The sequence below is a fragment of the Stegodyphus dumicola genome, chromosome 3 (assembly GCF_044657685.1).
Source record: "Stegodyphus dumicola isolate Sdum_Otavi_A_Nest chromosome 3, ASM4465768v1".
In the NCBI taxonomy this organism is placed as follows: Eukaryota; Metazoa; Arthropoda; class Arachnida; order Araneae; family Eresidae; genus Stegodyphus; species Stegodyphus dumicola.
Window position 1 is genome coordinate 47,849,236 of NC_140770.1, and position 27,464 is coordinate 47,876,699.

Here is a 27,464-nt window from a genome sequence, read left to right on the forward strand (position 1 = left end):
AAAAATAATAACCCAATACTTGAAAAAGCGATTATCTTGTAACTTCAAGAAAGAGATATTTTTCACAAATAAAGAACAGCATTAGAATCACTGCCTTATGAAATTTAAATGTAATTTGCAGCTTAAATCGCTATGCAGCCTTTGTTCAGCCTGGAAGTAAAAAGGCGTTCCAAATATACATATGGTTTGTTGGATCATGCATTCCTTTCATTACTCCCATACGTAATTTACCTATCACATCGGGAATTATCTTCTATTTAGTTTTGTGAATCAGAACTTGATTCAATACTTACTTAGTTTCCATCAGTTGAGAATGTTGGCTACCGTCAAACCATGAAATTCGACAGTGATCCTCCCAAAGTAATGCTACTGTTCCTGTAGAATTCAGAGCTGGACTTCTATCTGCAATTCTTATAAAGCACTCATCAGTCTCTCTGCACTCATCAAACAGCCACTGCTGTGAATGAATTCGACTCACTTCATAAAAAGGCTTTTTGTCAATTTCTACTGTTTTATTAGGCTCTCTGAATTTTATCAGGAGCTCTACTCAGAATGCAGTGAGTACAAACTTCCTATACAGTCGACCATATTATAATTAAACAGACGTTAATTCAGGATTCAGCTGCAAATGAACTGAAGTACAGTCACAAATCTAGTTTTATAGATTTTGAACTAATTTTTTACTTCAAAAATGCAAGAAAAAATACAGCATTAAGAGTTAATTTATATTTTAGTTCATGAAAACAAAAGGTAGCTCATTCAGAATTACATGAAAGGAAAGCAGAGATGTTATATGTGCTGTGATGTCATGCTTATTCATTAATTGGCACTAAAGCACACTTCCTGGAGACAGTTTCACAGTTGATGGAATAATATAAAAATACCTTTTATTCAAATGACTCACCATGCAATAGTTAATTGGAATAATTACATGAAAGGAATATGTGCTAATTTATTTTATATCATCCAAACATTTAACTGATGGGCATTACAAAACTGTGAAAATTTACGGAAGTCTATTCACAAAAAAGGGGATGGAAGGCAGGCCATAATTTTATCCTAGTCTGAATTTTTGGAGGATTTTGTAGTGAAATCTGAGGCTTCTCTAGCTGCTCTTCTTGACCTTTTAGTTTTGTCTAGTTTCAAGACAAAAGCATGGGGGGGGGGAAATAAGCCCAATTGTGCTAATATGATGCCAAAAAAACATGGTATAGCTTTACTAGAAAAGTACCAAAGCATGTTATTGAAATGTATACATTCAAAATAAGATCCATTTACAAGAAATGAGCTCTGTCGATAGATTATTTAAAAACAAATACATAACAATCCAATAATATTTTTTCATACATTTCATAGCAAAAAAGGAAAATAATATTTTTATACTACTTAGTTTATGTTCGCGCCTGCGCACCTGTAATGTAATACGCGCATGCGCATCTAATGTAATACGCGCATGCATTATGTTCAGACGAGTTTGAGAATTGCCACCAACGGTGTACGAGGGCTGGTCACAGCTACAAATTAATAATGAGCGATTGTAATTTAATTATGGGAATTAATAACGTAACGAACCAGCTTACTTATTATAGTGTGATTATTGGAATGAGACCCAAACATATATGGTCCGTTGAGCCGGAGATTTACTGTAAATTGAGTTTTGTGTGTGAATGCATAGTGTTTCGTTTTTGAGAAACAACACAATGTTGTATGATATTAATAATCATCAAAAACGCAGGAGTGTTTGTGTTTGCCAGTATTCCCAGCTTGTTCTTTTCAACAAATATCGCTGATTTTGAATAAAGGTACAGTCAAAAGTCGTTAATTCGGACACCCATAATCTGGAATGATCTATAATCCAGACCACAAACCTACAAACTTACTGTGCATGCGTCGCGTTGCAACCTTAACGGCTGCAAATAAGCGTGTGCGCTTGCCCAAAATACGCTGACGCATGCATGTTTAATGTATAACGGATAGTATAAGCTCAGCTAAAATTATCTAATTCAGTTAATGTTGCAGATTGCGTTGTTCCTTAATCTTTGAATTGGATCCGGCTTATTATTTTTTGCAGACTGTTAGAGCAATTTTATAAAAGTAAGCTTGAATTTTCGATTATGTCAAAAAGAATTTCTGATATATATTTACTAATATGTAAAGGATCTACAAAGCGAATGTATGTTTCGAAGTCCATTAAAGAAAAAGTGGAATTGCTGCAAAAAATGGATAAAGGCATATCCTTTGTTTATCTAACCATTCCAAAATCTGTTTATCGAATTCATGCTGCTCTGTGGCAGGGGTACGCAGCAGCACGCAATAAATTGAAAGTTGATCTGTCAACACTATCCTTATCTTCAGGGCAGATGTTTTTATTTTATTTGGCTTATAATTCCTTACTAAATGTAGTATTTCATCTCGATGTACTCCGTCTTTGATATGATTTAAATCAAATTCCTCGTCATTATAATTCGCTTCCGATAGCGAAGAAAGTGACAGAGGTTATTGAAAACAAAAAAATTTCGATTGACAGATTAGTCGGTATTCTCAACACAGCAATTATAGGACTCAAACAGCGGAACTTTGTAACTGAACAAGAAATTATGTCTGTTTACAGAATTAAAGAGAATGCATTATCACATAAAAAACATAGCAACTTAAACAACTTACATTGAAAGAAATGTTTAATAAAGTAAACAAATAAATATTAAGCCTTTTTTTTTTTTTTTTTTTTTGTAAATTTTGATACCCTTTAGATCATAATTGTTCTTTATTTCATAAATTACAGTTTCATATTTTTAATTTTATAATTTCTGCATGTCATCTTACCAGATTTAAACTGATGATCTATAATCTGGAAAAATCGATAATCCGGAATCTCCGAAGTCCTGACGAGTCCGGATTAACGACTTTTGACTGTATTCATCAAAAGTGAATCACTGCAGAGGTAAGTGATTCCTCTCTTGTTAATTCTGTACATTTTGTGCTTCGTTCTGTTATAAATAACAAAAACGGCACCACAAAACTATTCATTTTCCGAAAGCAAATATCGTAAAGGAGAAAGAATGTTCTTCATTGGAACAAAATAAAAACAAAACAAATGTATCTGATTGCAACATACCCAAATGAGATGACTCATCGACCTTGAATGTTCATGCGCAGGAGGCAGGAGTTCATTCAAAAGGCATTTATTAGCAACTATTCGAATAAACAGAATACAGTTTTGCTTTCCACCATCGTATGCTTTTTTAATTGATAACGAGGGAAGAAAATGCAGAGTGAAGTGTCTGCTGGATGGCGGCAGTATGTCAAATTTTTTGACACGTAATTTTATTGAGCATTTACAGTTAGAGAAAGAAAAAACAAACATTTCGGTTTCCGGAATAAATGATGGTACTTTGACAATAAAGCATAAAATTAATGCTTCGATATGTAATAAAGAAGGAACTTTTATAAAGAATTTGGACTTTTTAGTAATTCCAAAAATAACTGCTGATTTAACACTTTCGCACAAAATTAAAATTTCAGTGCACGATCTTCCTAATATAAAATTAGAAGATGAAGGATTTAATGTTCCAGAAAGGGTAGATGTGCTGTTGGGAGCAGGAGTTTTTTTATGAACTTTTGAAACCGGGTAAAATACGAATGAATAATTCTGATCTTATTTAAGATACAGTTTTTGGTTTTATCATGTCTGGAAGTATTCCAACACAGACTGAAAACAGGGTTCATTGTGGGTTGATAAAGGAAGAAGACAACTTAGATAAAACTCTTGGAAGATTTTGGGAATTAGAGCATATTGAAACTGATAAACCCAAAAACAAAGAATCTTCAATTTGTGAGAAACACTTTGTAGAAAATTATACACGAGATAAAACCGGTAGGTACGTTGTTAAAATGCCATTAAAGGAGGATCTGGACACTTTAGGAAGTTCTAAACAAATTGCAACAAGTAAATTAAATTTCCTTATGGAAACGCTTAGTAAAGAATCCCAAATATTTAAAATTATATTCAGATTTTTTAAAAGAATATCAACAGTTAGGACATATGGTTGATATGAGTGAAAGCGAGGAGAAACAAGGATCATATTACATTCCTCATATTGAAGTATATAGGGGAGAAGCGAAAAGTAAGTCGACTCCCTTAGAGGGTAGTATTTAATGCTTCTTCTTTGACAACCAAAGGATACTTTCTAAATTCTATACAGTATAATGGCGGCGTATACAAGATGATTTATTCTCAATTAAGCTGTGATTCAGGAAATATATTTGTGCTTTCACTGCAGATATACAAAAGATGTATCGAGCTATTTCTATCCATCCAAATCAGTGGAAGTTGCAAAGGATTTTATGGAAAGAAGGCATTGATGAGCCAGTTAAAACCTTTGAGCTAACCACCATTACCTATGGTACTGTGAGTGCACCATTTTTAGCAATGAGGACACTTGTACAGCTGTCAAAGGACGAAGGAGATAAATTTCCTTTAGCAGCACCTGAGACAAAAGACATGTACATGGACAATACTCTATCTGGAATTGAGTTCCTAGATTCTGCATTAGAACTTCAAAATCAGTTAAAAGGCATTTTGAATACTGGAGGTATGTTACTCCATAAGTGGTGTAGTAATGCTACTAAACTGTGTCAAACAAACGACAAAATATATCCCTTTGGTAAATCAGAAGAATCTAAAGCATTGGGTATTTTAATGGAAGTCAAAAAGAGATTGTTTGAGCTTCTATGTTAAAATCGAAGACAATGTAAAGGTTACGAAACGGCAAGTTTTATCCGTCATATCTTGCATCTTTGACTCATTGTGAATAGTTTCCAGTTATAATTATAGCAAAAATATTTATGCATAAATTATGGCTATTAAAATTGAACTGGAATGATGTTCTGCCAGAAAGGGAGGCTAAAGAATGGAAAGAATTCTTCACTACCTTGCAATAATTAACAACATTGTAGTCCATAGATGTATTTTATTACCAGATACAATCAAGATTGAGTTACATGGTTTCCCTGATGCCTCAGAGGCCGCCTATGGAACAGTTATCTACTATAAAGCCACATCAGCAACAAACCATACATCAGTAGGGTTGGTGTGCAGTAAATCGTGTGCCTCCCCCCTAAAGAAGACTACAATCCCAAGACTTCAGCTTTGCGCAGCAGTGCTATTAGCTAAACTAATGCATCAAGTGAAATTATCGTTAAAATTGGAGCTTACTGCTATTCACCTTTGGACCGATTCTATGATTGTGCTGTCATGGATCAAGAAAGAGCCACATCTGCTCAAGACATTTGTAGCAAACCGGATTTCAAAGATACAAGATCCGACTGAAGTTGCACAGTGACATCATATCGCTTCTGAAGAAAACCCATCAGATCTCATATCTAGAGGTATGGCTGCCAAAAGACTGCAACTAAGTCAACTGTGGTTGAACGGGCCCAACTTCTTAATGAAGGATGAGTACCCTATGAGAGTTATACCTGAAGCAATTACTGAAAAGGACAGTAATGAACTTAAAAACTTTGCTGATTCTGAACTATCCACATGTTTAAATCTAAATGTGAATAATTTTGTTAATGATTTATTGAATAAAATTAATTTATTTTATAATTTTTTGTTTTAGGTTTTATAAGAATTATAAGTAAGAGCAAAAGAAGGTAGGTAATTTACAAGTGGGAGAATTGAGAGCAGCTGAAGAAGCTTTATTAAAATTAGTGCAAGGTGAGTATTTTATAAATGAGATAAATGGTCTTAAAAAATCAGGTATTGTTACAAGAGAAAGTTCTATTAAAAATCTTAACCCTTTCATTGACAGTAAATGACTGTTGACAGTTGGAGGTAGATTAAGAAATAGCAATTTAACTTACGAGAAAAAAATTTCCTATTATTCTGCCTTCTAAACATAAATTAACAGAGTTTAGTTAATTACTATCATTTAAAATATTTGCATGTGGGTCCTCAATCTTTGTTTTATCATATAGGACAAAAATTTTGGATTGTAAATGGTAGAAAAATTGTATAACACGTTTTAAAGCTAATCCCATTGTAGCTCAGCAAATCATGGGTGAGTTACCCAAGGAAAGAATTACAGCTAATCTTACATTTAATTGTACTGGAGTTGACCTCTGTGGCCCATTCTTAATTAAGTACAAAAACCAGAGAAAAGGTATATATCAGAAAGTTTATGTGTGTATATTCATTTGTATGGTTACTAAGGACATTCATTTAGAACTGATAACAGACCTAACATCTGAAGCATTAATACCTTGAAACGTTTCTTTGCACGAAGAGGTAAAAATTCAACACTATTTAGTGATAACGCTACTAATTTTGAAGGTGCAAATACAAAATTAAAGAGGCTAAATAAACTAGTGAACGAACAAGATGAGCTTTTAGCTAGTTATTTGAGCTCAAATGGAAATTTCTCCCTCCCAGAGCAACCAATTTTGGAGGCCCCTGGGAGGCTGGAGTTAAATCTTTTAAGTGCCACTTCAAATGTGTCATAGGTAATGCAAAATTGACCTCTGAACAATTTTTAACAGTTATGATTCAGATTGAAGGATTTTTAAATTCCCGACCATTGACAACCTTGCCTTCCGGCATTAATGATTAATAAGTTCTAACACCTGGGCATTTTTTTAATTGGTTGAGCAATTAATTTGATTCCTGAGCCAGGTATCACACAAGTTAACATTAACAGGTTAAAACTGTGGCAACAGATCTCAAGATTAGTACAAATTATCTAGAAAAAATTGAACTCCAATTATTTAAGTAATTCACAAAATCAATTTAAATGGCAAAGCTCTAAAAATGATACACAAGTTGGAGACATGGTCTCAATTAAAGATAATTTGCCTTGTTGTAATTGGGCAGTTGGTCGTATAATAGAAGTATTTTATGGTAAAGATGGAAAGGTTCACGTGCAATGTAAAAACTCAAACTGGAACTTTCAAACGACCAATTACCAAATTATGCGTCTTACCAATACAAAAATGAGTATTGTCTTTATTGTTATTGTGTAGTATTGAATGTGATTCACATAAAATGTCATTATGTAACTGAAATGTTATATTGCATTGTTTTGAGTTATACGCTGATGTATACGGTAAATGTCTAATTATAATAATGATTTTAAGTAATATGATTATTCAAAATTGTTCATAATATACTTGTTTAAATTTCTTTATATTATATCTTAATTACAATAGTTGAATGCTACACATTGCAACGCGGGGCAGCATGTTCGCACCTGCGCACCTGTAATGTAATCCGCTCATCTGTAATGCTATGTTCAGACGAGTATGAGAATTGCCACCTGCGGTGAATGAGGGCTGGTCACAATTATGAGTTGATAATGAGTGATTATAATTTAATTATGGGAATTAATAAAGTAACAAACCAGCATACTTATTATAGTGTGATTATTGGGATAAGACCCAAACAGTTTAACATATAAAATGCTATAACAAAAGAAAAATTTCAAATGCCGAACAAATTAGAAAGCGTAGTAGAATTATGTATGTATTCAATGGAATTTCTATGTTAGCAATGACCGGGGGGGGGGTAATTATTTATTTCAATGCTTTCCGGATAGGCAATAAAGAATTTCCTTTGATCACTATTTATAGTAATAAAAAAATGCAAGCCACTTAATTGTAGCAACAGGTTACTTTGAAGAATTACAATGTTACTAACAATTTGAGGACCAAATAATCACTGTTTCCATACTAGTATGAATTAGTCAGTTGGCAATCCTGCAGCAAAAAGTCATTAAGAATTTCAAAGCAGAAACCAGTGATCTTTTGCTTACACAAAGTTATATTTCCTATGGCAATTTATACATTTTTAAAGAAGTTTTTATATGAAAAAGACTTTTAACAGCCATATATAAATTATATTAGAATATATGAATCATTAAAAATAATCAGTTCAACCCGAAATAGTTGCTTACACAAACTTGTATTTTCTACGACAATTTATATGCTTTGAAGAGGTTTTTATATCATAAAAGAATTTAACAGCCATATATAAATTATATCAGAATATATACCAAAGAGCCATTACATTATGACCACCCTTCATTTATAACAACGAGCTTGCCCAGGAACAAAACCACTGAGCGTGTGCAGCTGATGTTGCAGTATATAAAGTGGCTATGCGTTGTCTTTCCAAACAGCGCGATTAGCGACATAATGGGAAAAGCATCTAATTTATCAGACTTTGATAAAGGTCAAATTGTTATGGCTTGGCAACTGGGAACACCAATATCAGAAACGGAATGTTTAGTGGGCTGTTCACGTGCACATATCAAACGTGGTGTATGGATGGTGAAAAGCAAAGTAGCGTGTCGTCAATGGCACATTGATTCCAGAGGAAAGTAAGATTGCTATGCATTATTTGCCATGACTAAAGAGCTACAACAGTCAAAATCACCACCAGCTCCCACAGTGTTTCTCAACACACTATGCAGCATATATTGATGCATATGGGCCTATGCAGCCGGAGGCCGAAACATGTCCCTGCACTGACGGAACATGATCACCAGCTGCATCTGTAATGGGCCTAGAAACATCCAAATTATACATTAGAAGAATGGAAGAAAGTTGCCTGGTTCGACGAATCGTATTTTTTGATGGGCATGTGGCAATACTTCAATTCCCAAACAAAATACTGGCTCCCGCATACACAGTTGGACGAACACAAGCCATCGACGGGGATATTATGGTGTGGAGAATGTTTTCGTGGAGCACTATAGGACCCATAATCTTTACGAAACAATCTCTGACGTCTCTGTACTACATAAACGTTGTTGCAAACCAGGTTCACCCATTCATGACAATGGTATTTCTCGCGGGGGAGGTGTTTACCAACAGTATAATGCATCATGTCATAAGGGTTGAATCGTCAGGGAAAGTTCGAGGAACTTCCAGAGACTTTTAAGTCACATCTTGGCCTCCGAATTCACCTGACATTAAAATCCACTAGAGCATTTATATTTCCACCTGGAAAACCAAGTTCATGCTGCAACGCTACCACCTCACAATGTGCAGGAATTGCAAGACCAGTTGGTGAACACTTGGTACCAGATACCTCAGACTACTCTATTAGCACCTTATCAGTCAGTCAATGCCACGCCGGGTGCTGGCAGTTTTGAGGGCTAAAGTTGGTCTTACATGTTATTAACAGGGTAGTCATAACGTAATGGCCATTCGGTGTATGAATCCTTAAAACTAATGAATTCAATCAAAATAAATAATAGGTAAATATTCTTTTAATCATTTAAGAAAATCAATCTAACTTACCTCAAGTACCTTATCAATTTTAACAGAAAAATCTGCTGGAAGCAAACTTCCAGTAATCACTTCAATAGGAGCTCCATTTACACCAATGAAATAAGAAGAAGGTATAACCAACACTGGATCTAAGTCTTATTAAGAAAACTAATCACACAACGCTCTGCTGCTTATAGCAGCACAGTGACATAGCAAAAAACATAACACCTCTTTATTGAGATATAAAAATATGCAAATAAAAAAAAAGGGTGAAGATAGCAAAAATTTATATAAAATCAACAAGATGCTAAACTGCATTAAAACAGCAACTACTTAAGGATACATATTGAAGAAAATTGGATATATGGCACACTATTAAAAAAAACATACATCTTTATTACCAAGAATTCGTAATACATAAAGTACATGAAATTTCAAATATAATAAAAATCACTAATATTACAAGCATTTTCAAAAACACCCCACAGACAGTGACTAACAATAAAGTCACTGTCTACTGGATAGTGAAAGCATTTTAATATGTATTTTTAACAGTAAAGTATAGCATTTTACACATATTTTCCAACATTTTACACAATAAGCTGATACAGATATAGATAGTATAGCATTTCACACTGAACAACATTACTGAACAAAAAAAAAAAAACAGGGTTTGTACACATTTCTGCACATAGAAATTAAGTACTTTTAAGGATCATTAATGAAAAAAATTAAGGACCTATGAGCAAATGGGAACTGCATAAATTCAATTAAAAATATTATCTGTGCCTGAATTTCACTTTTGTAATACCATCCTAAAAATAAAATAGATCCCTAAGTAGTATGCATTATTACTTAATGAATTAATTAATTATTATGAATTAATTAACATAACTATTAATAACTTTGAGAATAAAATAAACTTTATGTAATTTATCAAGTAGCATTAAATATTTTACACTTATAATAGTTGGTCATATTTGAAAGAAGATAAGTAAGTTTTACCTTTTACTAACAGTTAGCTTTATATTGATTTTTTTTTATGTCTCATTTTGTCACATACTTGATCAGTCTCTAGAGGTTTAGTAAATAGCAGGTAGATTTTTATGTCAAACGACATAGGTTAAAATGAGAAGTAAGATCATAATCAGCATGATTCATAACAAAAGACTGGATGTTGTCACCACTGCTGCTTTTCTAGAGACAGACCTGCTGATTAGAACAAACCTGAAAGGCTTGATGTAGGCACGGTTGACAAGCGTTGAAAGTTAGTCAGGCTCTGTTTGATGTAGTTAGTGTCGTAGCTTCGTGTAGAGTTCCAGGAGTTGTAACCCAGTTAATATACTTTAAGGTTCCAATAAGCCATTAAAGCACCAGAGGTTATAAGTTGTTTTTTATTATTTTAAGTCTCAGTAGGTGCAAAGAATAAGTTTTATTTGAATTTTTACATTTTTGTATTTTATCTTGTGACCACAGTGAGTATTAATGAAAGGCAATAACTCGCTTTAATACGTAGTGGTAATTTTTAAGGGTATTTTTTAATTTTATAATTTCTGCATGCCATCTTAAATTGATGATCTATAATCCGGAAAAAACCCTAATCCGGAATCGCCGATATCCTGACGAGTCCAGATTAAAGACTTTGTACTGTAATATGAATTCATATATTCACTCTCATAAAGATTAGTTCTTCTGCCGTTGCTCCATCCGTGACCAAAAGCTTAGCCAAGAAACAGATAACTGTCTCAATTTCAGCAAATATACAAGCTGGCTATATATGTTTTTCTACATAGCTAATATAAATACACTTTTGCACAAAAAAAAAAAAAAAAAAAAAAAAAAAACCGAAGCACCATGAAGAAAGTGGTTGTTTTTGATGAAATTGAATGTGTGTATAGCTCATACACAGATAATAAAATGATTAAAAAATCAAGGTCATCGTACCTGTTCACGGCTTACAATCACCAATTGAGTGTTCAAATTAGTAGTTGGTCAAACCGACACGACACATTCTGTCAGGCATTCCTCAGTTGTCACTCCAGATTTGCAATATTTTGTGGTGCCCGAATCTGGCGGCCTACTATGCTCCAGACATGCTCGATTGGTGAAAGGTCTGGTGACCTCGCTGGCAAAAGAAGAGTATCCGCATAAAATGCAACCGGCCGCAGGATGACATTAACATATCGTTGAGCTGTTAAAGATGTACGGAGGATGATTAAAGATGACCTGCTGTCATAAGAAACAGCACCTCACACCATAATACCTGGGGTTACGGATGTATAGCTTTGTAAAAACAAAGGCTGACTGGGACCGCTGGCCCCGTCCTCTTCAGACACGAACACGGTGGTCATCTGCTTCAAGAGTGAAGCGGGATTCATCGCTGAACACTATAGGATGCCAGTCTGACGGCAGCCATCATGATCGGCTGCGATAACACTCCAGGCGACTCCGCCGATGTTGTGGGGGTCAAAGGCAAATGTCTTAAAGGCCTCACTTGTGCTCCTTGGCCTTCCAGAGCCTTCATTTCATCAGCAATTTCCTTGCAGCAACCATTGCTGCCAACATCTTTGCAAAGCAGTGTCTGTACACTGCATGTGGCGGCCTATTGCTTGATATGACCACCCAGCTTCACACAACCCTACAATGCAACCATTTAGTTGTCTGCAAGATCTTTGATAATGTCGTAATGGCATCTTTAGTTGCTTCTTTACGGAATTACAATGGCAGCAACAAAAAAAGATAAATTTTCCATCTCTGTCACTGGTTTTATACTTTGCAAACTGCGCCATTCCTGTTCATTTGCCTAGAAACTTTGATAATTTGCATGTTCGATCAAGATGTTTTTGCATACCAAATTCTGTCATGATTGCAAAAATCCTTCTTGGTGCTTCGAATTTTTGCAAAAGAGTGTACAAACTAAATTCTCTCAGAAAATCATCTACAAAATATTCCCCTCTTTAGACAAAAAAAACCCTCATTCAATTACCTGTAATTAACAAATATCACTCAATTTCTCTCCAAATGTCACACAGCAGATAGCTTTTCCCCCAGCAGAAACTATTTCATCAGAAGTTTGAAAATCAAATAGCTTTACAGCTGCAAGCTATGAATCCAAAACAAATTAATATCTAAACTACTGCATACAGCTCTTTAAAGTAAAAAATAAAATACCTATCGGGAACAAGTTTCAAGGCTATAATATTTTCAGTTGATAATTTTTGAGCTACTACTGGATCATCATATGAAGCACTCATTTGCTTCGACATATCATCAGTACCTAAAAAAAAAAACATAAGAACATTCATTGATAAACTATACTTGATAATACAATTCAGGAGATATAACATGATTTTTTTTAATACTACAAGAGAAGATCAGCAGTCAATAAATATCCTGTTTCAGTAATTTACCTGCAAAATATCAGTCTTATAAAATAGCTGTAGCCTACAGATCTTCAATTTACTCAGTGTACAAGACAAATAATCTATTCTTCGAAACTGATTAAACAAGTTACATATCATGCAGTGGCTACTAGCAGTTCATTATATAAATAATGTCTTACATTTGAACTAAATAGGTTTTACCATTCACTTTTAAATTCCTAGTTTTAAAACACTGCTGTACAAACTGGGTTATCGAAACTGCTTATAAGAGTTAACAAAAGAAATTCCTTATAATAAAATAATCAACGCTCTAGTTTTTTATAAATAAATTTCATTGAACTGAAGTAAGGCCAGTCTTAACACCTGTCTTACCAAACTGATATATGCAAGATTCTTTACTAAATCACTGCAATCAAGTTGGGAACACGAAGTATTTTTGGTACTTACGTATTAGTGTAACCACCTTGGTGCAATTTGGTGATTATTTACAGAAGAAAAAAAAATATTTAGTAAATGTTTGGATTGCAACTTACAATGGATATGGTTACTTAAGGTAATGTTATGCACATGGTTGCCAGAGTTTTAGAACTTCTATTAATGTGGTTACGATCGGTGGTGTAAATATGGGTATGCAAGGAACGCCGTCGCATAGGGGCCCTTGTATGTTCTACTGAACTACATTTACATGTTTAAACTTAATTTAACAAAAGACAGATTCTATTGTATGCCATTACATTATATTATTACTATAAAATTCAGTTCCCCAACAATATCGCAAATTAATTTTAAAATGAGCATATCTTTAGAATTTCCGATACAGAGTCTCGCGTGCTGGAGATAATTTTTTTTTGGTACTTTTCCGTTTTACCGGCGCAGGCGATAAAGTCGCCAATAATGGTACAACTGATTCCAAATGGAACATCCTCACTGGTAACCTTCTATACCTCATTTTCAAAACAAGTCACAGCCATTTCTTATCAGATTGATTGTTTCTTTCAATACTGGCATACAATCAGATAGAATTTTTACCAGATTTTCAATTTTATGCCTTACGGCCTTTCGCGATAATTAAGTCAATTAGGATGCAATCACACCGCTCATCCAAAAGCGAAAATATAGGAAAGGCAAAGTCAAGGGTTAAATTCATCCATTCTAATTAGAATGCACTAGCGAAGTAAAGCACTGCGGTTTTACATAATTTCTGAGTAAACTATTCGCATGAATTGAAATAATTCTTGCATTTAAACTTGCATTCCAAATCAAGATTTAACTTGAAATAAATGTAGATAATTACTGAGAGAATTTGATTTTTGTAGTGCAGTTTACCTGAGATGAGATCACTTGGGATCACGTAATATGAAATGGCAAATCAGGATGTTGAACCATGAAAACATAGTAAATTCTTAAACTGATGTCTTTTTACAAATTTTAAAATAATTTTAAAATGTTTATGCCTTCAAAATAAAAAAAAAATCTTAGAACTAACATTTGTTAAAATTTTTTATGTGTATACTGTATGTTGTCGCCAATAAAGTCTGCTTGGCGAGATTTGCTCCGCCGAAATGGAAAAGTAGTTTTTTTTATTACAGTGTTGCCATTGCTCATTTTGAAATCGTTTAATTTTTTAATCAAAAATTTGTTGAAGTGTTACAAAATATGAAATCGATAATAAAACAAATTTCAAATTAAAATTAAGGCTTTCACATGCCCATATTCTATGGAAGATTACGTTATTAAAATTTTGATGGCTCTAGGTACTGCTGCTTTATAACAATGTGAGAAACATATACATTTATACAGATTCTTCATTATTTAATTTCTTTAAATATAAGACAGGGCGTTAATATATGGTGGCAATGATTTCAAAAGTGATACAGCCTTTTAAATTTTTCAATGCAAAATGCCAAAACGAAATTAATAGTACTTCAGGGCAAACTGCCCCTTTGGACTAAAAAACTTACTGTACATACCTTTTGTAAAAGTCATGCATTCAAGTAGTTTAGTGTATCAAAAAATTGTTTAAAGAGATAGAAAAAAACTTTACCATACATATTTTCTACAAAAATTGTATGTTGAAATAGTTTTCTTTATGACATCTATGATAAATGTTTTATATTTAACAAATGTATCATTTAGATTATTTAAGTTCTTATTTATTACTTAAATATTATTGCATAAATCATGTTCGTAAGCTGAGTAAATTCGAGAGCACTATATATTAGCGTAATTTCTTTTTCATATGCTTACCTCTTAAGTTATCTGTCAGTTTATAACATAACCAGTTATGTATGAGTTTGCTAAATTAAGTGAAAAAAACTTAGATTGGTGCAGATTTTATATAAAAACTCAAAATATATTTGTATGTAAAACCTACTGGATTTCATTTAAAATCTCTGCAAATCTAGCCTTTATTCCTTTTCTTAATGCTATACTTTACAGACATGTTCTTTTTATATATATATATATAGACTTATCATTTGTTATCAGTATGTATCTCAGTGAAAGAAGAGAAAAATGTGTCGTCTCTCACACTGATGCACACAAAAAATCTTAAATACACTGATTAAAAATCATATGATATTAAATATTAAACTCAGACTAAAGTAAATTTGCACTTCACAACTGGTAGAGGGAAAATATTTTCCTTTTTATTGTTTCTTCATGTTACACACCTAACTAGTTCCTTAGTATGTGCTTTTATTTTTTAACAATTACTCCAGATCTGATAAAAAGATCATCATCAAAACATTGGCTCTTGGATTACTTGATTTATTTTAAGCGCAGTAAATTTATTGAGGGCAGGAACATTTTTTGCATAGGGACCCCAAGATTTCTAGTTACGCCACTGGTTGCAATAATACATAAAAACATGTTTTTATAGCTCTCAGCATTTAAATGATTAACAGCAGAAATTAAATAATAATTATTATTAAAAAAATTCTGCTATTTCATTCATCAACTTTTTTCAATGGTCTTCAGCTATTTGATAGCAGTACTCAACCTCAGACTGCAAGCTAGTGAAATGCAATTCATCACATCAAAGAATTCATTTCCACAAATTTTATATTATTCCATCCAACATTTAGAATTTCTGTGATAATCAATAATTTGTAATTGGATGCATGATTATATGAAAATAAATATTTTGCACATCTTTTTCTACTGATTTCCCTCTCCTCCCCAAACATAAAACTATAGTTACATAGTCAACAAATTTATATTAATGAAAGTTTTCAAAAAAGATAGTTCACTTTCTTTAATTATGTGCTTGAGCTTTCTTTTAATGTGCAGTTGGAGCAGCTAGAGTTTTACGCATATACTTTTGATTATAGCAAGCATATTTTAAAATCAACTGAGGAGATTTTTGAGTAGTATCTACTCAATAAATATCTGAGCAGCTACACATAGCAACAATAAAATTCTTAATTTAATTTTTAACTTGGACTTCCAGCCTTTTAAAATTCATAATCAATAAATTTAAGTTCAACTTAAACATGAAATGAATTTAAATTAATAAAACAGCACATTGAAATGAAACTATCATTAATTAATATACTACATATACATAATTTATTACCCATTTCAAATGCTGAAATATTTTATTATTTGCATATAAAATAAGCAAAAATCTTTTATACACCTATCTTTTCAGTAAGTTATTAGACTACATATTAAAAAAAATTTTTTTAAAACAGAAACAGTACAAACCTTCAATATATACTAAAAACAATTTGCCATTTCTTTTTGCTTCATTAACAGCATCAGCCACGGAACCACCAAACCAATTCATATTCTTTCTGAGCTTAAAAAGAGATGAATTTGGTATATTTCTGAGAGGGAAAATAAAGGAATGATATTTTAATTTTATGAAATAAATACATAGATCTTACATTAGATGTGATGAAAAACTATTAAATGTTAGACAAAAACTTTGGAAAGCTGACAATTTGTATTAAAATAATATTCACATCTCAAATAAAACTTTTCTATAGTATATAATGTCTCAGAATGCATGGGTTTTTTTGGGGGGAGGGGATATAAGTTCAAAGTAAAAGATAAATAAATAAAATAATCATTCTATTTTTCTAACTGCTGCACTATTTTTTACTTAAAAGAAAAACTTTTTAGCTTATTCCACAGAGAAAACTACATCTTTTTTCAACTCCTGTTCGCTCTTAGAAAAATAAGTAGACAAATATAATCGGGGGGGGGGATGAAGCATACCATTTAAAACTGTAATAATACAAAACTTTATTACATTAAAACAAATTATACAAAAGAATGAGAACTCGGTATTTTTGCAATGGGTAACCAATAAAGCTTTAAATGACATGTGCTATGTGGGAGTTATGCAGATTCATTCAAACTGCCGAGACAGCATTGCATCCATCATATGGATGTATATAGAAGACATTTTGTGTTTTGGCTGTCACAAAACTCATGTGATGTTTCCTTCATTATAACCATAATGTGGAGGATGATGTCTCAAAGTGTAACCCCCACAAGCAATACAAAAAAATGGGATCTTTGTTGCTAATGGTTGACATGAAGACAAAGTGGATGATTTCAGAACAAAATGTAGAACTTTTTCTTGTACTCTTGGAATTTTGTAGCTTCAAGGAGAGAAATTGCCAAATATTGAGAAATAAAGCAAAATTTCTCTTTCACTTAATTTGTGATAATATCACATAACATTTTTAACTCGTATATTATAAAATATTTTCTTTCTCCTTTCTGTACGCCTTGGTGGTATAACAGTAGTGCATATTCGAGAGGTTCAGGTTCGAGTCCTGGCAAGGGCACTGCTCATTTTTCATGTCTTTTGCTTCAAAAAACCTAATGACTCTACAGTGGCACCCAAACTAAAAGGTGGTGGATGATGATTCTTAACCACTAGGATGCGGCAATTGGGTCCCCTTATCCCCAGTCGTACTTCAAAAGGTGAAATATATAAGGTATTTTCTCCATGCCTTTGTGGTGTAATGGTAGCACACTCGGTGTATATTCAAGAGGTCCACGTTCCAGTCCCAATGAGGTGCAAATTCTGAATGAAGGGGAAAATATTTGTAAGTGTTTGTGTGTTGGTTAGGAAGTACATTGCTTGATTTGTGGTTTAGACCAGCGGTCACCAACCTTTAGAACTTCATGGACTGCTAAATGCATAATTTCTTATTTGGCGGACTACTAATATGAATTTAGAAAAAAAAAAAAGAAAAAAAAAGGGTAAATACACTTGTATAATAATAATAATCAGAAACCGTTTATTTTATTAATGTTCAAAGATAACTAAGCTATAGAGCAATTATTAAAAAAAAAAATTAAAAATATAGGTTTATTTAAGTATTATATGTTTTTAGTGTGATATTTTTTCCTGTTTGGAATCAGTTTGTGGATTTTTGGTTCTAGTGATATCATTGCAAGAAGAAGAGCCACATATATTTCACCCCGAGACCTATACCGAGTTTTAATTGCTGTTACAATTGAAAGCGCCTTTCGCACAAATATGTTATTGAAAATCAAATTAAATTTTTTATCCCTTTTCCACTGAGTCATGGGCATTAATTTTTTATAAAAGACAAAAATAAGGTTTTGATAAAGATAACTGGAATTTAGTTTTTAAACTGTCTCGCAAAACAGATCAATCTGGCTTTCTTTTTCATTCATGCCTAATTTGCTGTCTTCAGTGTTGCTGACATTGACAATGTAATCCACATATTTCCATGTCTAGGATCTTCTTGCTTAAGGTAATAAAAAACAAAACATTCTGCCAGTGACTGTAAGTGCTGTTGAATAATAGATACCACTTGCTCATTGTGATCCTTCTCTCCCATACTTTCATTAAAATTTATAACCATTTGTAGATTTCCTTCTACAGCATTTGCCACAGTGATATTCTTTTAGAAAAGCCTCTATTTTACTGGCACTATAAACACATATTTAAGTTGTCCTTGCATATGTTTAATTCTAATAATAGAGGGAAACATCTGCCAGGTATGCAAGCTTGGCTACCCACTCAAACACTCAAATCGTCGGACAAGAATTCTTAAAATTCCAGATTATTTTGCTGCTGAGAAATACTTTGATTCCTTCATGCAAGACAAATAGTCGAGTCAGTATTTTGCAGCTCGAAAGCCATCTCCCCTCAGTGTGAAGAAGGTGACTATACTGGAACCCATTTCTTCACAAAATGTTTCAAATAAATTTCATTTATGATATTTATAACATCTGATAATACTTGGTGTAGTACCGGGGACATTTTTTTCAGTACAAGATGCTCGCTATGTATAAGGCAGTGTTTAGAGAGAAAGTCTGGGTGATTACATTTTTTACCTTTGCAACAACTCCTGAGCGATGTCCAGTTATTTCATCAATTCTGGGCTTAAGGTGTTAGAAGACTATTACTTTCAGTTTCTGTACAGCTTTATTTCCCAAACCCTCTTCATAAGTTTGCAATACGCACGGCTTGAATAATCCTTCTCCATATATGGCTTTTTTTGGTTTTCAGTATTTGAAGTGCTATCAGATAGTGACTTCTCTTAAACAACCATGTTTTAAGTACCTATATATTTTTGCGTATTTTCATGCATTATTTGAAAATATTCAAGTAGTCTCTTAGCTAAATCTGGATGTTTTGATTTTAAGTGTTTTTTGAGTTTGGAAGGTTTCGTGGCATCATTAGATAAACTCTGAGAACAGATAATACAAAAAGGCCGTAGATTCAGCTAACTACCAGGTTCTGGAATAAATCCAAATTTTAAGTAGTCTGAATCATATTTTCTTGTTATTTCGGGTTTTTATCTTTGTGTCTAGTTTCCACTTTCTTTCTAATGCTGTCTGACAGTGACAAGGAATGTGGATGCTTTGATTCACTGATCACCTCTCGATACGTGAAGTAATTCCAATTTCACTAATTATTCCCTCCTTTGTCCTTTGTTGAAGAAAGGCAAAATATTCGCTTGCTTTTTCTCACTGATTATGTGTCTAATTATCTATTTTATTTGAATCTGAAAACCATAAAAAAATGAAAGAAAATTATTAATGAGTGAAAAATGTCCACAAAAAGTACATAAATTACATCCTAATTTTTCTGCAGACCATCAGAAATTTTCCACGGACCACCGGTTGGCAACTGTGGTTTAGACGGTAGAATGGCAAAATTAATTTGAATTTCTGTACGATTTGGAACAAAAGGGGAAAAGTGCATTGACTGACTAGTGTGTAAATGAAAGGTTTACTTTGTAGCCATTATAAGTGTCCTGTTTGTATGAAGGAAATGCGAATGGTTGAATGTCGGAAAATATAGACACTACGGAGGATACTTTTTCCTTTAATTTTTGTGAATTTACGTGACAATGCCCATATACAGATTCTTGTATCTTAATATACAAGTATCTTAATACAGATAATGTATTGTATCTTAATATGAATTATAGTTGAGATAATTTTAGGAAGTTTTTGATGCTGTTAAGGAATTTTGTGTGCCGCAGACTGAAGGACTCGAAAATTTCTAAATAAAGTAAATGGATATTTGCTTTGTGTAGTGCTTAGATGCATACAATGAATTTCCTTTTTTTATGTTATTTTATTGTTTGATTTAAAATGTAGTTTACTGAGATTGTTTTTTTTGGGGGGGGCTCTACTGTAGAATTGGGTGCTCCTTTGACTTTTTTAAGTGAAAATAGATCAATGTGTGCATGGACAAAGTCAAGGGAGTGCGCAATGCCAAGTTTTTGCAATTCTTTGTTTTTCCAAGTGAAAATAGGTCGATGTATACCGAGTTTGTACAATTTTTTGACTTGTTATTTTTTCCTAAAAATCGCCGTTACACAAAGCAAAAATAGCAAGTCAAAGAATAGCACAAACTCGGTATCCATGCACTTGCCAAAAATCACCAATTTTCGCCAAGGGGCACCTGTAAATATATTTTTACCAAAAAAAAAATACACGACCTAGAGCATTTAAAATTAAGATTCTCCTACTCATCTCTCATTCAAATAACGAATATAGAGGCAAGCACTACTGAATAAATGGCCTGAGAATCCTTTCATATCTTAGGCTCAGCAACATTTGACACTGGTTGATTGTTATTGGTTAAAGTCAAAATATTCTGCACAATGCAAAAATTGTTCTGACTATTTGGCTCATACTTCACTTAAAGCTTTTGTGAAAAGGTGTTTCTCATCGTAGTCTTTCCTCCAAACTGTACGTCCAACATTCAGCCAACAGACATCGGAGTACAGTGTGCACTGAAATGCACTTATAAAGTAGACTTTTTAAAACTTGCACTAAATTTTTCTGAACAGTGGCAAGATCATTCAAGAATTTTTGAATTTTCAAAAATATAATTTTTTGAAATCTCCTGACGTGATTAAATTTGCTGTTGTAAGGTCAAGGGTGAATGGGCTCGCAGGTAATTTAAAAAATGCTTGGCATAATTTATCCCCAGCTACCATATTTTATGGTGATTTCAATAATGATAGCAGCAAATTTGAACATTTTCAGATATCGCAAGAAAAAAGGTGCAATTTTCAAATTAACAGAATTTTGTGAAAAAATATGGAGTAAAGATGATATAACGGTAGTTTTCCATTGCAATGATATCGCCAAATCTTCAGTCAACTACCGTATTTGATGGCATATAAGACGCACTGACATATAAAATGTACCCTTATTCAGAAGGCCACACACAAGGAAAAAAAGTTTCAATAGTCCGCACGACAGCGCGGTACCACAATAACTTAAAATGTGGTTTCTTTTAGTTCTCACGTTTCGTAAAAGCCAAATAAACAATCATTAAATGCAATTACCAAACATATTTTTATTGAGGAAAATTAACAAATGGCAAGCTATTTTAAACATGATATGTAAATTTCAATAATGAATAAATGAATGAACGGCAAGCAATCAAACATAATACAAAATAAAGCAAAAACAACAAAAAACACAGATTCAAGGAAAATGTTGCCTATCAGGAAATTAGACTTTAATCACTTTCAAAACCATAAAAATCCTTTTCACTATCATCATCATCGAAAACGAGAATATCGTCATCACTACTGTTTCCATCATCGCTAGTATCACCTTCGAATAATGCGTCGTCTTCTGTTCCATCAAGAGCATTACTGATTCCGCACTTCTTAAAGGACTTAACAATTACTTCAGACTTTACGTCCTCCCAAGATCTTTTTACTCGCTCGCACACTCGTGAAATAGAGGGCCGCTTCATTCTGCCTGAGGGTCTGATGTGGCTCTCCTATCTACTTGTTCCATCGTTCTCGCACTTTTTCCTTAAATGGCTTATTCACGGATACGTCTAAATGCTGCAATTGGCTAGTCAGTCCACCAGGAATGACAGCTATCTGGGTTTTTAATTCTCTCGCTTTATTCTTTATGGTTTCAGTTCTATGGACGGTAAACTGATCCAAAACCAAAAGAGAGGGTTTTCTTAAGAGTCCACCAGGTCGTCTCACCCATACATTTTGTAACCCCAGTTTCATTCCTGCTTCGTTCATCCAGCCTTTCGGATGAACATGTACAATTACACCCGTTGGAAGTTTTTCTTTCAGATGAGTTTTTTGAAAAATGGCGATAGTTTTGTGTCATCAGCACAATATGTTAGAACTACTGTATATCGGGTTTTTTCATGACCTGTGGTTTTTATGGTTATTGATTTAGACCCTTTAATACCCACAATCTTGTTGGATGGTACATCAAATGTGAGTAGAATTTCATCCATATTTCCTATTTGACCGAGCTCAAAAGAAATTTTCTTGCGTGCATTTATAACAAACCTATGAAATGCTAGTATTTTTTCTTCACAATCTGCTGGCATTTTCTGTGCAATAGTTGTTTTTCTGCACATTGATAAGCCTTGCCTTTTCATGAACCTGTAGCACCAGCCCTCAGACCCTGAAAAAGTTCTGATTCCAATGTTTTTCTGCAAATCCTTTGGCCTCATTGATTATCATTTTGGTTGAAACACATATTCCAGATTTCCTCTTATCTATCACCCACATTTTTACAGCATTTTCAAGTTCAGGCCAAGATGGAGCTGGGCATCGAAGGTTATGTTTTTGTTTTATAGCAGTCTTCAGTTGATCTTCCCTCAGTCGCCAAGTACGTGTCATTTTTTCGGTAGGTGGTGGACTGAAATGCCTTGCTGCTGCTCTGCTTCCATGCACTTTGGCATAGTTTAACACTCCTAGTTTATACTGAATTGTATAGCTTAATTTCTTGTTTCCTGTACACATATTTTCCAGGGTAATTTTTTAAAACAAATACTTTTAAGCATCGATACCAACACGTTTATACAGAATAGCACCCATACCGAAACAAGTGTTATCTGAGTCAAAGAAAGAGTCAGAATAGCACCCATACCGACACGTGTGTCGTCTGAGTCAAGAAGGAAAGACTCCATAGACGTAATGTGACGTCAAACCTGTTCGAACTTCGACATCAGCTTTGAGCTTTGGCGCGAGATATATTTCACGCATGCGCAAAATAATTATGGCAGATATAGAAAAAGTTATGTGTGTCTAGACCTTTATCCAGGATAAAAATAGCATTCAGTATTGAAAGTTAACCTGTGTCCTTCACGTATAAGACGCAGGTAACTTTTTTGAGACCAAATTTATGAAAAAAAGTTAGTCTTTTATGACGTCAAATACGGTAATTGATAGTGAAATTTGTGGTATGATTTTAAATCCAGGAAATATGGCTACCAATTGTGAAGAAACTGATGAAGAGGTTGTTGAGAATTAGAAGATTTGAAATGACAGCGTGATGGGAAGGATAGTCCATATTTTATGGCACCCCTTGGATTATCACCAATTTATTGTTTCATTTATTGCTAAGCTGTTTTATTTATGGTAACCTGAGTATTTTACTCTGTATGTTTTGGAAACCTTATCATGGCATGATTGTTTCGACCCTATCGTCATGTGATTGGTTGTAATGCGTGATCGCACCGATTTTCAATTGTAGGGAGAATATTTCTCAAGGCTTATTTCTATATTGGATGTCGGTTAGAAAGAACATTGCTTGTTTTGTGTACATTGTAAAATGGTTGCCGGTGATAAGATTAATTGAAAATTCTGTATGATTTGGAATGAATGGGAAAGAAAGCACTGGTTGACTGGTGGGTAAATGCAGGTTTAGTCAGTAATCGGTATAAATGTTCTGTTCGTGTGAAGGAATTGCATATGGTCGAACATAAAGATCCTTCAAATGACTTTCAATGGTTTTGTTGTGTGAAAGGTTCAAATGCTCACTATATATAAAGCATTCCATTAGAAAGGGATCATGGTTTAAGTAGAATCATTTGAGTATTGTTGAGACTTTGATTTTTACGTGGATGTAAATGTATGAAGCTAACACTAAAATAATTAAAACCGAATTAAATATTAACAATGATAAGGCCATAACTCATTGGAAGAACATTTGTAGGGATGTGTGTGCTGATATAAGGTAAAATGATTGGGGGTCCTGACATGATTGTTGAAATAGATGAGAGTAAATTTGGTAAAAGGAAATATAATACACGTAAACGAGTGGAAGGAAACGGGTAGTTGGTTCATTTAAAACAAAGGAATAGAAGTTTTCTTTTTTTTTTTTTTTTTTAAAGTGGTGGAGGACAGAAAAAAAGAATGTTGGATGTAATTCAACTGTATAGATTACCTGGAACAATGATCATATCTGATCGCTGAAAGTCATGATAATGGCTTCATTCACCTCTCGGTAAACCACACAGTGACATTTAAGGATCTGGAAACCATAGCTCATATCAATACTACTGATGGTATGTGGGTGTAATAAAAAGGGATTTTTGTGTGAATTTATACATTGATAGCAGTACACAGATTCTAGTTCAGCTAACTTTAAACGGTTTATAGATGCTGTTAAGGAATTTTGTGTATCTCGCATACTAAAGAAACAGAACTTTTTAAATAAGGTAATATTCTTTTCTGTACTTCAATATTTCCTTTTTGTACTGTGCAGCTTAGATAACATGTATTTCCATTCTTATGTTATTTCCTTGTTTGGTTTAAAAATGCAGTTTATTATGAATTATAATGAAATTATAATTTTGTTGTTGTTGTTTTAAGTATGTTTTATAGCACTATGTTTTGGACAACATTTTACTTGCGGAGGATGTCGCACGTAAACAGGAATGGCGAAAAGTATCGTCTATTTTAAAGTATCGTCAAGGGGGATGCCGAAATACACTTTTTCCTGTGGGAATTCTCAATATGGCAATTAGAGAGCTCGAACAATTGAACTTTCTAACTGAACAAGAAATTATGTCTATCTATGATATTAAGAAGGTGTCAGCCATAAAAAATAAAACAACTTAAGAGTGAAAGAAGTGCTAAATAAAACAAATAAATATTGAGCTTTTTTTTTTTTTTTTTTTAATTATTCCTTTAAATAAATGTTTCATTGTTTCATAAATATTAATTTTATAACTTCTACATGTCATCTTGCTAAATTTATAGATTGATTGTCAAAAATGATGAAATTTCCAAACTGTGGAAGTCCCAGAGATTCTGATCTCAGACTTTCTATTGCAGCAACTTAAATTTTAAAATGCACATTAAGAAATACAGAGTTTGTTCCAGAAGTTCTCACAATGATTTTTGTAGTTGGCAACACTAGCTGACAGGGCAGAGCTTTGGGTGGAGAAGTTGGTGGGGATCTAAGCTTGGAAATGAGAACCGGTATCAGTTACCTGTGGGCAGTTGCTAAGGCAGGCTCATGCTTCACGCAAACATATCTATTGCACCCTCATCGCACAAAAAAGGACCAGTTTTTAAAGCAACGTTATGCAATCAAATTTTGTGTGAAACTGGGTAAAAATTGGGCAGAAATGTTTAGGAAAATATATGCTGACAGGACAATGAAGAAAGGCCAAATTTTCAGCTGGCACAAGCAGTTCTGGTAGTTTGCCAATGACGACGACCACTTGGGAAGCCAGTCGACATCCCAAACAGTCGACTCAGTGCAAAAAAATGCACTGCGTGTGGAATCTCATTTTAATGGAGGATCTGCAAATGAGGAAAGTCTGCACGAAAATGGTGCCAAAAGTCCTGATGAGCGAGATGAAGGAGCAGCGTTTGTCGAAGTGCCAGGAAATGCATGAACACTACAAAATGGACCCCGAAGTTTTGTATAGAGCGATCACAGGGAATGAGATGTGAATTTTTCAATATATGGTCTCGAATCAAAGCCTCAGAGCACACCAAGGAGTATCCTCACTGAAAAAAGCGAGGATGAGCAAATTGAAAAGCAAGGCAATGCTCATTGTGCTTTTGATAGAAAAGGTGTCGTTCACAGTGAATTTATGCAACAAGGAAAAAATCCAACAAGGAACTTTCTAAAAATATATTTATGAGTGACCCTTGGCGAAAATTGGCGATTTTTGGCGGTACATGGATACCGAGTTTGTGCAATTTTTTGGCTTGTGTAGCGGCGATTTTTGCACCATCGCTGCTGCACAAAGACAAAATAAGACAAAGAATTGCACAAACTCGGTATCCATGTACACATCAACCTATTTTCATATCAAAAAAACATCAGAGAATTGCATAAACTTGGCATTGTGCCCTCCCTTGACTTTATCCATGTACACATCAACCTATTTTCACTTAAAAAATCATCAGCGAATTGCACATACTAGGCATTGCGGACTCCCTTGACTTTCTCCACGTAGACTGCTTTTTTTTTTTTTTTTAAAAAAAAGGAACAGTTCTATATCTCCCATTCTACTGGGCCAATTGACAAAATTCAAATTGCATTTTTCATGTTTTGAAAGCGTGGCTTAGAATATATATTAGATTTATATATAGCACTATTCTAACATAGGTATTTGGACACAAAATCGGACTTTCTGAAATAACATACCAATTTTTTTCCATATTTTGATTCTACGACTCAAATTATGCCAGAATGCCAAGTTTTGTAAAAATCATACGAGTACTTTTTAAAATTTTAGCTCCTCAATGTTAATTGAATTTAGCAAATATTTATTATATCTCTTTTTTTATTAAACTTTTTTGATTTTTCCTTTCTCATTTCGAAATTTAGATTCATTCCAAATGAAATTTACCCATTTTTTGTGTTTTATTTTTTAAATTTCTATTTTTAAATAATTTTTATAAATTTTTCGAAAAAAATTTGAATTATAACCTATAAAATTTTTTACCGTCATCTTAAAGTAGGTGTTTTTCTAAGCATAGCTGCAAAAAATTGGACTTTTTTATTCAAAATTTTCTAAGATATAATTTACATATTTTCACAGTTTGAAATTTGGTAATTCGGAATTTTTGACGGAATTGTTGTCAGAACTAGGACTTAGAAAATAAGTCAAATTGAATATTTCGATCATCCAATAAATTCAAGGTCGAATTTTCAATATTTTATTTTCGAAGGGAGGGGAATTTTTTTTCAGTTTTGGTCCATTATCCTAAGTATATTTGCTTTGATTCTTTATGTTTTCCATAAAAGTGCAAATCTTACGCAAGGCATACGCATAGCTTCAAATTAAAATTTACTAATATACAGGGTGGTTATAATTAAAGTTGGACTTTGAAATGGTCATAAAAGTAAAACTACTGGATCAAATGTTATCAAATTTGGTAACCGTGTAAAGGAGATTATGGGAATATATTTTCCGCGAAAAAAAAAAGAAAGCTCGAAATCTCACTACCAGGGGCAAAATGGCGATGTATGCAATATTGTTAAACAAAATATGGGCCGGAATCTAAGTTAGCCTTTTGTTACGTGGGTTTAATATGTTGTATACCCTTAAGAAAC

At 33.4% G+C, this 27,464-nt stretch overlaps 1 protein-coding gene across 3 annotated transcripts in view; it reads right to left on the reverse strand.

Annotated features, from left to right (window-relative positions):
- The window catches only part of LOC118182955 (UBX domain-containing protein 4-like), an 82,770-nt gene that overhangs the window by 45,133 nt on the left and 10,173 nt on the right, over window positions 1-27,464 (reverse strand). The window contains exons 2-5 of one of the 3 annotated variants that reach the window (XM_035352336.2): window positions 16,362-16,483; window positions 12,442-12,547; window positions 9,614-9,642; window positions 9,301-9,419 (exon numbers count right to left, since the gene is read on the reverse strand). In XM_035352336.2, coding sequence (XP_035208227.1) covers window positions 9,301-9,419; window positions 9,614-9,642; window positions 12,442-12,547; window positions 16,362-16,443 — 336 coding nt within the window. In that variant the 5' untranslated portion in view covers window positions 16,444-16,483. The remainder of the gene's footprint in view (window positions 1-9,300; window positions 9,420-9,613; window positions 9,643-12,441; window positions 12,548-16,361; window positions 16,484-27,464) is intronic. The other 2 variants (XM_035352338.2, XM_035352337.2) reach the window with 2 other exon arrangements.